Source organism: Hibiscus syriacus, unplaced genomic scaffold, assembly GCF_006381635.1.
Source record: "Hibiscus syriacus cultivar Baekdansim isolate YM2019G1 unplaced genomic scaffold, ASM638163v2 tig00111832_pilon, whole genome shotgun sequence".
Classification (NCBI taxonomy): domain Eukaryota; kingdom Viridiplantae; phylum Streptophyta; class Magnoliopsida; order Malvales; family Malvaceae; genus Hibiscus; species Hibiscus syriacus.
In genome coordinates this window covers 43691-57656 of record NW_024063190.1, presented here as the reverse complement: position 1 = coordinate 57656, position 13966 = coordinate 43691, and the positions used below count along the sequence as shown (strand labels likewise).

The 13966-nt window shown below is 29.7% G+C and overlaps 1 protein-coding gene across 1 annotated transcript; it reads left to right on the top strand.

The window, feature by feature from the left end:
- Positions 1-2228: 2228 nt before the first annotated feature.
- On the top strand, positions 2229-3169 carry LOC120171315 (zinc finger protein 5-like). Its single transcript, XM_039179028.1, has 2 exons — positions 2229-2954; positions 2994-3169. Exon 1 carries the CDS (start codon positions 2238-2240, stop codon positions 2925-2927), a length of 690 nt encoding a protein of 229 aa, XP_039034959.1. The 5' UTR covers positions 2229-2237; the 3' UTR covers positions 2928-2954; positions 2994-3169.
- The last annotated feature ends 10797 nt before the right edge of the window (positions 3170-13966 follow it).

Genomic DNA, 13966 nt, shown 5'->3' with positions numbered 1-13966 from the left:
AGTAGGAAATTTGAGAAGTTTGAGAGGTCATTTCGAGGCTAAATAAGGCATTTTTTAGCAGGGTATCGGTATTGTATGAGTCAGTATCGATAATGTTCTTCAGGCAGTATAAAAATTTCTTAAGTTTAAAGAGAGTATCGATTCTCTCAAGATGAGTATTGATACTACAAGGTTCGTATCGATGCTCATGTATCAATACCGGATTTGCACATCAGATTCCAGTAGCCATTTTTGGTATCGATACTTCCTTTTTCTTTCAATGCATTTCAGCAGGGGTATCGATACCTTTGGATAAGGTATCAATACTGAAAGAGTGTATCGATACTGTAAGGCCAGTATCGATACCCAGGGTTATGTTTGGGCTTTAATTCAAGAAGAGTTATAGAAGCAAGTGAGGTTTCCCAAAAGATTGTAATTACTCTCAAATAAGACTACAAGTGAGAACACTAGTAATGTTAATTCAAACGTAGAAACGAGATAAAGCAGAATGAAATAATACTAGTCTTGTTTGAATGCTCGGGAAACGATCAGGACATCCGAGTTCATTTAGAAAAACTAGCAGTGTCGAACGTATAGGTTTAATACGGATATATCCTTAAGGAGTGCACAAGGCAGTTTAAGCTGACTAACTAAGGCCAAGGCCTGACACTCACAAGGGGTGGGTTAGTCGAGGGTGTGGTGTCCAATGTAGAGATTTCGAGGGCCTCATCCTCGGTAGACTAGAGGGGTGTGTGAGCTCTAAGATGCAGAACTCTCAACCGCACCATGATGTCTACCATAGAGTAGAGAGTGGGTATACAAGTATACTCACTAAAGAAAAGCAATAGACTTGATAGCTTAAGCCTTTTAGTGATATACAATTAGTATGATTTAGTTGTTAGTGTGGCGCTAAACTAATTAGCTCAGCCTTAAGATGTTTCCGTTGGCATGTTAGTAGATTGAGTAGCCGAGGAGTTGTGTAGTGACCGAGGACTAGATCAGAGCATATCATAGTACGTCTCAGCGCTTTTAAAGGGTATGCATATTTGTAAACATTGTCCAATTAAGTCGTTGATTCAGTTTAAAGTTGGTATGTATTATTTTATAATGTAAATATTTTATTTTGAAGCTCCCCAGTGTAAAGTTTTTATTATATTATATTTTTTATTTTAGGTTGATTTAAAGTCTAAGAAAATGTTGGTTAGGCACTTCGGTAGTTCTGTGTAGCACCTTAATTGGTCGAGTGTGTATCGTACTAGTTTAGGATGTTACAATAACAGTCAATATTCCATTTTATTGGTCAAATAATTAAATTAGTTTTTTTCAATTTAAGAGCCACAATAAGTGTTAAAAAATCAAGAATACATTAATTTATTTAGAAAATTTGAAGGTGTAAGATACCATTAAATCATTAAATTTTAATATAAAAAGAAACTTTCTTGTTTATATTTGAACAGATAAAATACCTTTGGGGGTGGAGAGAAGGATATTTGCAAGGAAGCTTCATCAAGTGCTGAATGATCTCATATATATATATATATATTTAAAATTGTCAAATTAATCCAACAATCATGATGGATTAAAAATGAAAGTGGAGTTTTTTTTAATTATAAAATTGGAGACCAGGCATAGCATTATTAAGGAATCCACTAAGAGATTAGTGGGTTTAATCAAATAAAAAAACATTTGGATATTATGGGATTTAAGACACAACAGGGGATTTGGGATATCTTGCAAAGTGGCAACCCCTTTCCTACCATGTAGATTACGTCCCCTTGCTTCTTTGACTTTTTTGTAAATCATTTATTATTATAATCCCCTCTTTGAGAATGGAATATTTGTTTTAAATGTGCAAGAGTTACACCTAATTGATTGTCTTTAATCTGGTTTACAAATTGGTTTGCAGACCATAGAATTCATCGTTTAAATTATACAAATGAACATACTGAATCCTCTTTGATTTGAGAAAGTTTGAAGTGTATCTACTACCAAATGGACAATTTTATTATTAAACCAGTAGGGATTTTTTTTCAATATTATATTGAATTATAGGCGGCTTCTCTTATCTGACTTTTCTTTTTCTTTTTTGTTTTGATTTATTTTCTTTTTGACCCATGTTAAAGTTTATGCTGTTCATGATTATTATAAAATTATTCCAGTTTTAGATGCATTGAAAACCTTAGATTGGAGAGTTTATAAAGGTAGACAGGCCGGACAATTCATAGTCATAGGCTCTTTTGATACAATTTTCAAGAGAGATGGAGAATTATACATGTGCGGAGAAAAAAGTTAGGTTGTTCGGGTTCGAGCTCGATCCGAGTACTAACAATGGTTGCTCCGTGAAAGTTTGTGTCGAAGGAGACGAGAGTGTGAATTCGTCCGCTACGGAAACATTTAAGGAGAAAAGCTCGACGACGACTGCGGAGGGCGACGACAAGAAGTTCGAGTGTCAGTATTGTTACAAGGAGTTTGCCAACTCGCAGGCGCTCGGAGGACATCAAAACGCGCACAAGAAAGAGAGGATAAAGAAGAAAAGGCTGCAACTTCAAGCCAAGAGAGCCAGCCTCAACTGTTATCTTCAACCTTTCCGAAACAGTCTAGGTCTCGGCTCTCTGTGGTACTACGATGCGGCTCCCTGTTACGGTACCGATTCCGGTCCTTACGAACAATCTCAGATAAGTTTTGGTCAATTCGAGCACGACGGGTATGTTAATGGCTCGAATCCGTCGAAATGGCACGCTTTGCAGTCCCAGATGATCCCTTTCCAACAAGTTTCATCCATGTTCACGTTAATACAAGGTGACAATCATCACAGATCGAGGGGAAAAGGGCATGTTTTCAAGCCTACGTCTTCATCTTCATCGAAGCGAAGCTGTAAATCATTGGATCTTCAGTTAGGCCTCAGCTTGCAGTCTACGATACAGAGTTCCTCTGGTGGTGGCATGTAGCACGTACATATACACTGAGGCATCGTACGTACCTGTGTCAAATATGTATATCCATACCAAATACTTATCCAACAAAGACGCAAACACGACACGTATCCGGTAGTGCTTGATAAGACATCAAAAAAGGAACATAAAACAAATATAAGGATATGTTTGAACACAACTGAAACATGTCTGGACAAGATCCAATATAGAATGAGAGTTTTTTTTTTTTTTTGTATTTTTTTCTTTCTGGCATGTCTTGCATGGAACCCTAATTAATAGTATATTATTTATTACTTGGAGTGATTGTCAATGTACAACTTGCACATTTTTTTAGAAAGAAACAGTAAACTTTTCCAGAAAATTGCACTTTTACCAATTGTCAATAGATTCAATATCAGTTCACCTGCAATAAGCTAGTTTTGTTAATTAGGAATGACTGAGCCTTTAGCTGATGATACAAGTTTTTTTATTTCAAGGGTTATCTATCATTGAACAAGATGAACCATCTTTTAATTAATTGCTGCAAAATACAAAAGTTGTCCTCAAAGTTCCAGTAGACAACTTATCCATTAAATGCAGAATTTGTTCAGTTCTGAAATGATTTGTCCTCCATTTCTTACAAAACAAGTTAGATCTACACTATTTTTCTTTTCCAGCACTTAACATGAGAAATTTAATTATTCAGCGTAATTATATTTTTCTTGTCCAACACTAATTTTCTTTTCCAATTTATCCCATAACACTTTAATTAGCATCGTCAGAATATAAACAATATCAGCAGTCTAACCAAATATAATACTACTAATAATGATAGTTTATTAGATGCGTAAAGGAGGGTGGTGTATGATTGTATACTCCACCTATTTATTAATAATTTTAATTAATTAAAAATGGCATGTATTAACCTTTGTCACCTTGCTTATATAAATAATTAAATTCTTATACTATATAGTATAAAGAAAATAGATAAAGCACGTTAGCTATACCCATATTATACTATATAGTATGTAATCGATTACTTAAAATAAATTCTTATGTAATATAAAATTTATAATACCAACAAAAAAATGTCGTATATGTTTAACAAATTTTAAATACATTTATATTGATTTTGGTCAATTCGGTGCTTGTTTAGAAAGTTATCTTATTAAACTCAAGTTTGTTTTACTACAATATTTTTCCTTTAAAAATAAATTTCTAGTTACATAGCGTAACTTCTACAAAAACCTTATAGTATTATAAATGGACGTACTTGATTTTAATTTATAGTTTAGTGCAACTGATTGGTATAATATTATTTTAGATCGTTAAAATGTGCATGACGTAAATGAGAAAATTTAATTGGAAGGTTTTTTAAGGATTTGAACAGTCTTTGTATAGAGACTATACACATATGCCATCTATTTTCTTTTTCTTTTTTTTCTTAAAAAAAACATGTGTCTTACATTAAATAAACTTGCAATGCATATTCTTCCATATCCGGCATTAAAATATTAAAAGTGATAGTGGTACGTATACGTTAGCATTAGGGGTGTTAAGAAAAAAATTGAATCCGTTAACCATAACAGTTAACCGATGTAATCGTTTATTTAATAGGTTAATTAACTGAACTATTAATATTAAACGGTTTTGATTAATCGAACTGTTAAAAATTATGATTAACGGTTAAGGTTGCAGTTACGAATTTTGATAAATGGTTAATCGTTAATAAATTAAATTTATAATTATATTTCGAATTTATTATATTTTTACATAAATAACTTAATATAGTTCTATTATTTATAATTTATATATATATTTAATAAAATTTGTATACAAATAACTTAATATTTATTTTTTATTTTTTTATTTCCTTGAAAATATAGAAGCATTCTTACATCAATATAATTATATGTTTATTGTTAGGTACTAAGATATTGTGAGATATACATACTTACATCGGTGTAAGTATGTGTTAAGTGTTACACTTTTTTATTTTATTTACTTACACCGTTGTAAGTATGTGTTAAGAGATACAATTTTTATTTTATTCACTTACACCGGTATAGTATGTGTTAAGTGCTACATTTTTTATTTTATTTACTTATACCGGTGTAGTATGTGTTAAGTGATACACTTTTTTGTTTTATTCACTTACATCGGTGTAAATATGTGTTAAGTACTACACTTGTTTATTTTATTCACCTACACCGGTGTAAGTATGTGTTAAGTGATACACTTGTTTATTTTATTTACTTACACCGGTGTAATATGTATTAAGTGCTACATTTTTTTTATTCACTAACATTGGTGTAAGTATGTATTAAGTGTTACACTTGTTTATTTTATTCACTTAAACCGATGTAAGTACGTGTTAAGTGCTACATTTTTTGTAGTATGAATTATGAAAAAAAAATTGACAAATAATTTTAATAGGTTAACCTGTAACCGAATCGTTAATAACGGTTAACCGTTTCTTAATAATTAGGTTGCGATTAAAAAAAATATCATAAACGTTATAACGACTAACCGACCGTTTAGGTTAAACGGTATTGTTAAACGTCCATAAACGGCCCTAGTTAGCATGGAACCAAATTGTACAATGGAACAAAATTGTAGAGGGCAACAGAAATTGTTGGGCACCCATGTGAACCATGTGCCATTTAGGCCTTGGAATTGTGGGCTCTCTTACTATATGTAAATGGAAATTATTGCATGTATTGAAAATGGTTTGGTTGGATTGGATCCTCATTTATGAGGGAACACATTTAGCCGGTTAGTTGTTTATTTTTGTTTTCTTATTTTTTTAAAAATTATGAATTTTAGACTCATTAAAAGCATTTATTTCCTTACTTTTAAAATTTCTCTATTTTCCACCTTTTTAAATAAGATCTTGATTAGATTTAGAATTTATCAAATCATCCCGTAATATAAGGATGTAAGGGATGTGTTTTGTGGGATTCATCTTGTTTCGTATTTAATGGATGTAAGGGATGGGTTTTGTGGGACTCATCTTGTTTCATATTTAATTGGATGGAAATGATAATAGGTTTTATGGATAGTGAGATGGGATAAAGAAAATTAGGTTTGATGAAAATCAGGCCCGCTTCTAAGATTTTAATGGCATATGGAGAATATAGAAATTAGGCCCTTAATAACAAGTATTGAAAAAACTGAATCATAAGAACAAACAAAATTAAATAAATTTGCTTGTAATTTGATTTTTTATTATGTTTAATAAATTATCTAATAAATACATTAAATTTTGAATAGAAAATAATAAGAAATTTTATTAAACACCAAATTACTTATACAAAACAAGCATGATCCTCTTTTAAAAGGGTATATGCTAGATTTTAATCTTCTTCATCTTGTCAAAAAAAGATAATAAAAAAACAATTAAATGAAAAGTAAAAAAGTAATTTAAAAATACCACATGAACATTGTTTGTTAAATTTCTAATGGTGAATACTAAAAGAAGAAACAAAATGTAAGATTAAATATGATTTTGAAAAAAAAATTAATGAATAAGACAAAATTAAAATAATAAGTCAATGACTATATAAATTATTATTATTTTTGGACCCTAAGGCAAGAGAGGCCCTGGGCAAGTGCCCCTCTTGCCCATGGTGAAGGACGGGCCTGATGAAAATATGGGAGTATAAATTTCTACTCAGCTTATATAATTATTTATATTTAGATATTATGTAAAAAAATTATTTTTAAAATTATTTAACTTACGTTGAAGTTATATTTTAATTTTACATAATCTTAAAATATATCCTTAACATTTAACTAAATAATCATTTTGTCTTTTATTATTTTCTCTAGTATTTTGACCTTCAATATTTTATTTAAGGACAAATGCTCTCTAATGTTTGACTAAACAATCACTTTAGCTCTTATTTTTTTGGGGAGTATTTTGGCTCACGAGGTTTTATTTTAGAGGGGAAATCCTATTTTAAAGCGTTAATCGTTTGTTGACTAAATTTTTTTTTCTACGGAGGGACCTTTTTACCTAAAAAATGAAACAACTAGGGATAAAATGCTTTAAAAAAGAATAGGGCCCGAAGTGATTATTTAGTGAAATGTGGAGAGTATTTTTTGTTATTACGTCTTTAATTTATCAATTAAAGTGTCTAGACGACTTATTATTTTTTAAAATGGTGATTGTTAAAATAATGTTACATATGTGGAGGACCACAGGACATATTTTATACTTTTTTGATAAAAATGATTTATATTAATTTAACTTATAAGAACTCATTGAGTGATTTTAATAGTAAAAGGAAGTGTTATTTTCTGTGAAGATTCTGAGTTTGAGAAATTACATATGTAGAGTGTGTATAGCCAATAGTTAAGAATTTTTTTTAACAAATATTATCTTATAATCACATTATATTATTAAAATAATTATATTACATGAAGGGGGTCACAAGACAAATATAAAAGGGATTAGGTATATCTTATTACCCACGTAAAAGATTGAACAATAATAATTTTAATCTTATAAACGTGGGGTAAAAATACTTTTAAATTTTATACTCTCACCATATCATATAACGAAATAAAAATCTTGACAGAATAAGTACACATTAAAAACACCGTACACTCGTACCCCCCCCCCCCATTGACATCCTAATAAAAACATTTAAAAGAACTTGCGTTAACACACATATTCAACACTTCCGAAAAAAATATTATAAAACGTCCAAATAATTGCACTATAAAATTTTAGCCCAAGTGCATAAAGTGCCTATCGTTGGCCATCAAATTCAAGTTCAAGTGGCCCAAATATTTATCTTTGACCATCAAATATTTAAGTCGAAGTGGATCAAAAATCCTAGTCCAGTGATTACAGACCACAAAAAGTTTAAGCTCAAACTGAGCGTAAAACTTATGAAGATTCTTCAATTCTTTTTTATTAAGTTAAAGTGATTACAAAGTATTATATATTTTAAATATTATAAACTATTTAATAATGAACATTTAATCACCATATGATTCCTTTAACCACTAAAGTATGTTGGTTCGTGAAAAATACTTGTAGATTTTGGTAAGAAGAGGTTGCATGCAATATTTCATCTTCGAAAAAATACCATATATAATATAATATAATATACTCAATCAATTGCTAAACAAGTTAATTGGAAGACAATGATTTTTAAGCTTTGTTTTTGCAGGATCACGACTTCACATTTTCTCCGAAAAATGAAGCCCACCTTCATACACCGGATTTTACCAAATATCATATCTATTTGCATATTTTCATTACCGGATAATTCAAAGACAGCTAGACGGAGTAGTTAAGGTAGAGACAATGTTTTTTCTTCTTTCTTTCTTTATCAACTGTCCTGAAAACAAAGAAAACGATAGATAAACTGCCGAGACATAACGATTGTTAATTGGCATGGAATCCTAGTGCGAAGAATCGAGGAAAGGGAGAAAGAGAGGCGGCACTCTCTGACAGTATTATTGATGAAAGGCTATGTTCTCAATAGAGAACCAGCTCTATTTATACAAGAATAATATTGAGTATTGGAGGAGTTACAACGGTCTAACAAACCTAGCCGTTTCTCTACCAGAACTCAACCAACGTACGTAAAAAAAATTATTAAGCTAAGGTGATTACAAAGTAATATCCATTCTGAATACTCTCAACTATTTGACAATAAACGCTCAATCACCCTGCTGCAGTTACTAATGTTCGAATTCGTGACCTCTAGGAACAACGGTTTTTTTAACCACCGAGATAAGTTGGTTCGTGTCACACTATAAATTTTTAAATTAAATCAAATAAAATTTAAATTATTAACACTAACGTATAAGAAAAATACAGAAACTTAAATCACCTTTAAATCATTTGTTATACATAAAATGTTACACAAATCATTGCCCTACCGCATACACAAAGACCAAAAAATGTTATGTAGTTGAATATAATGAAAAAAAAGGGTGGAGCCAATAATTGGATTAGACTACTAGCTTTATAAATCAAACATCTCAATAGAAATTGTGGTGGTCCAAATGATTTAGAACCTCACATTGAAAATCAAAGCTTTCGCTAATCATAGAACGCACAAATACCATAATTTCAATATATATATATATATATATATGTGTGTGTGTGTATTATCCATTAAATCCATATCCAGCATTAATTCAATTTGACAAGGATGTTTCATCTGCAACCCAATATTATATGACACAAGTAGCTTCATTTTTGTTTATTTAGATTTTTAAATACTACCATAAATAAACATGTCAATCTACATTTGTTTTTGGGTAAACTATACATTTAGTACCTAAATTATTATTTTTATTCCATTTTGATACCCCGTCGTTAAAAACTTAACAGTACTATTGATGTGTCACCATAAGGTAAACGCCACATCATCATTGAATAAAATAAAAATGATATGTCAGTAGTTATGTTAATTTTTTAACGGCAGAGTACCAAATTGAGACCTAAACTAAACTTTGGGTATGGTAAAAAAATAAAGTTTTGGTACCAAAACATAACACGAGTGATAGTTTCGGTACAAAACTTATAGTTTACCTTTTGCTTTTTTTTTATTATATATATATAAGCATTAAGTTAATCATTCATAAATGTGTACCAAATTTTACTTTAAAATGATTGGTACGTGTGCACATTGAGTAAGAAACAAATTTGTCTAAATTACAAAGGGAATATTATTTATAAAAAGAGAGAGGAAAAATTAGGGTTAGTTTGTAATTATCATTCATTTATTTTGGTATAAATTCCTTTCTTGTGTAGAAATTATACTTTTTAAAGGGAAAAGATTAGAAAACATCAACTCTTTTGTACCTCTCTTACTTTATTCTCTGTGTTTTCTTACATATTTATATAAATAATTTACAACTTGTTGGAATTATACTTTTTTGCTTGAGCCTTTTATCTATAATCCATTATTAAATTGGGTAAACTACATGTTTAGTACCTAAAGTATAATTTTTTTCGTTTCAGTAAAAAACTTTTAATTTTTTTAAAAATCATACCTAAAGTTTATTTTTTGTTTCATTTTAGTACTCCGCTGTTAAAAATTTAGATACTAAAATGAAACAAAAAGTAAACATAAGGTATGATTTTGAAAAAAAATTGAAAGCTTAGAACAAAAGTGATATTTTAGATACTAAACATGTAGTTTATCCTATTAATTATGATCTTATCTTTACGATCAATTTTAATACAAAATGTATCAATTTGTACATTCCATTTTAGTTATATGTTTCTATCAAGGGTTAGTAAATGGTTGATTAAATAGAATTAACCAATTATTTTAACTTGAAATTTCAATTTATTTAGTAAATTAATTAATTTAATTTTAAGATTTTTGGAATTCAAATCAAATCAAACAATTTAAGTGATAAGTTTTTTTTAATAATAAGTTGCTTGTAGACGTATAGTTCAATTAACTTAAACATGCAATTGATCACTCAAATACAAAATAATTTAATTCACTATTTTAATTAATTACATATAAGCGTTTATTTCACAATTGAAAAACTTTAATAATAGAAACTCTTTTGAAAGGTAAAAGTAAAAATAAAAATGATCAGTTTGAATTATTTAATTATTTTTTATTTAGTTAATTTAATTTTGACAATAAAATTAATTTGATACGAATAGTTTAATTGATTTATTCAATTATTAGAATATAAAAAAGTAAATTATTTGAACGGACGATGTGCATCACATTCTTTTCATCTTTTGATTATGCCAATCATTCCTGCAAATTGTGAAGAATCATAGAACAATGTCCTTCCATCTTTTGAAAAATATACCCGCCGTTGTTATTATGGGAGCCATTTGGTTCGAATCAAATAAATTTAGATCCAATCTAATTTAGTTTGATTGATTTTCTTTCATTGTTAAATCAAGATCTGATTTATAATAAAAAATTGATTTAATCCTTTTTCTTTGAATAATGGCAATTAATCCTTTTTCTTTGAATAATGGCAATTATATTTCACTCATAAAAATAAGGTTTAATGCCTAAATAAGTGCATAAACTATACATTTTGTGCCAAATAAGTGCCGCCCATCCGGGTGCTAACGTTTGTAGGTGTCCGGACCGTCAACGGCATTTGTTTTCCCCGTTAAGCGGTACGTGTCACAACCTTCTAATTTTAAAATTTTTATATAAAATTAAAAAAATAATATATATATATATATATATATATATATATTTAAAAAACATAAATTTTGAAATAACCCCTAAACTTTTAAAACTATATTGCAACCCCTAAATCCATACCGATTGCCACCCTTTGCCTTTAAAGAAATTCCACCCGACCTCCCCTCTGTCTGGTAACCAAAACACTTATGAAATCGTGACCAATTGACGAATGAGCTACGAAAAATCGACGTTTTAAATCCTGCAAACCCTAAGATGAAAATCGCAATCTCATGCGATTTCGATGGTGAATTGGTAACAACTACGGCGACATATAACTAGTATGATGGCAAGGACTACGTCGACAGCGGCAGTCGTGGCCGGAGAGGGCGGTGTTGGTGGATTACGGTTAGGATTTGAGATTTTGGATTGTTTTATAATATAAGAAAAGTTAGGTTTTCTTTATAAATATAATAATATTTTTAAAAAAATAAATTTCAAAATTACCAGGTGCTGATACATGTCACTTAACAGGAAAAACTAACGCTGTTGACGGCTCGGGTAACTAAAGTGCTAACGTCTCGGGCAACTAAAGTGCTAACGTTTGTGACGTTAGACACCTGGATGGGCAAAAAAATGTAGGCACTTATTTGACACAAAAGGTATAGTTTGGGCACTTATTTGGGCATTAATCTTAAAAATAATGAAATGAATCAAAATTAAATCTCATCCAAAGATAGAGAAAAAATAGGGACAACATACACCAAAAACTCCTGGATAAAACAAAAATATTAAATTAAAAGATGCGAAGAAACATATAATATTTTATTTAGAATGATGTCAAACATCAAAAGAACTAAATAACCTTCATAAAACTCATTGTCTCTTTCGAACGAGACACTTTACGAAATGATAAAAGAGTGGTGAGCGAACCAAATAATTTAGCATTGAAAAAGTGTACCAACACAATTTATATTGACAAACAACCTTTTACCAAAGAAGGGATCTAACAATACATTATCACCGATAAACTAATCAAAATATAAATGTCGTGAGTATTTTTTTGCGAGCACTAATACGACTACAAAGATATATGAAAAATGTATCAAAAACCATAAAGAATGTATCACAATAACATAGAAAAGTGTATAACAAGATAAAAAATATTTTTTTAAAATAAAAAAATCTATAAAAAAATTAAAAAAATAGTATGAAAAGGAACAAAAAATCATAATCACAGACGATCATCAACCAATATGATGATTGGTACCGTCGTTAGCTAAAAGAAATAAAAGGGTAATAAGAAGGTGACGCGGAAAGATTAAGAGAAAATTTAGGTTAGAGAATAAATAGAACTCTATCAATTAAATAAAGTCATTTCATCTCCTCTTATTTAATCTAAATTAAAATAATATTATAAATATTCATTATATATTTAATGATAATCACAATAATATTTATCTCTATATTATTTTTTAACTTTGTACTTATTTTACTAAATAAAAATGATATATATGTATGTATGAATTAAAAAACCTCATAAGTCATATTGAGCAAATGAAATTATTTTAAATATGAATAGATCGAATATAAATAAATAATAAATTTTTAAATCATTTTTGAATGAGTAAAAAAATATGAACTGACCATAATTTTATTTAGGGTAAAGTATAATAATGGTCACTGAACTTTTTTAAAACTTTTATTTAAGTCCCCCAACTTTTAAAACTTGCAATACAGTCCTCTAACATTTAGTTCATTTGCAATATGGTCACCGACCGTTACACTGCAGTTAGTACGTTCTGAACTTTTCAGGTGCATACATTTAGGTCTCTCAACTTTTAAAACTTGCAACACAGTATTCAATTTCATTTTAAACCCCAAATTTCAAAATAAATCAATTATATTTTAAACACTAAATTTTAAAATACTTCAATTTAGGGTTTAGAATATAATTAAAGTATTTTGGAATTTAGGGCTTAGAATATAATTGAAGTGTTTTGGATTTTTGAACATGAATTTGTTATTTGACAATGTTTACTTCAATATAAATTTGAGGTTTGTTGCATACACATCCAACAGCTGCTGTACTTTAAACTGAAAAGTGCATCTATCACGTTTATTGCATAAACCATTGAAGTAAAAGTAACAAGGCCAATTTGTCTTGTTCGTAGTTGTCGCACTTTGGTATGACAATCTAATAGGTTTGGATGGAACTTGAGCATGCACATCCAACGACTGCGAAAATAGTAAAGAGTTTTAGTTCATAGGACTACAACATGTAGCCAAGCAATAACTAAAATAAACCAAGAATATCAATTAATAACTCATTCAAAAGGAGGACTTACTAAATAAAGGGAAAGAGATTCGGTCATAGTCGCTCCAAAAGCTAATGCATCAAATGGGTTGTTTAAGAGACATTAGATGCCAAATACAACATTACCAGTTGCAAATGCATTAATGGCCTACCCTTTTAACATATAATTGCTTTTAATGCTCCATGTTTATTGTTCCTCAATAGCCAAACATGATGAGAATATAAAGCAGCTAGTGGAACTAAAATCATAGGACCTCATAATTCTTGTAAATTCATGGCATGACAGCAATAAAAGACGTTGTAAAACATAGAGGACACTGCAACAAACATATATATGCCAGAAATGAAGGTGTAAATATGCAATGATTGAGCAACATATCAAGTAGCTGCTCTAAATATAATACCCTTTCATGATGCCTTTCGAGTTGCTTGCATGTAGAATTGTCTTCTAAAGCTATAATTCAATACAGATTCAACTGTAAAATTTCCAAAACATGTAAAAAACCCAATTTGTTCACGATATATCAGTCCTATAATCAACATGAACTTATTAAAAAGAATACGAGCTCACAGGACGCCGAAAACCATAGGTCGGATCAATACAATTCCCAATAAAC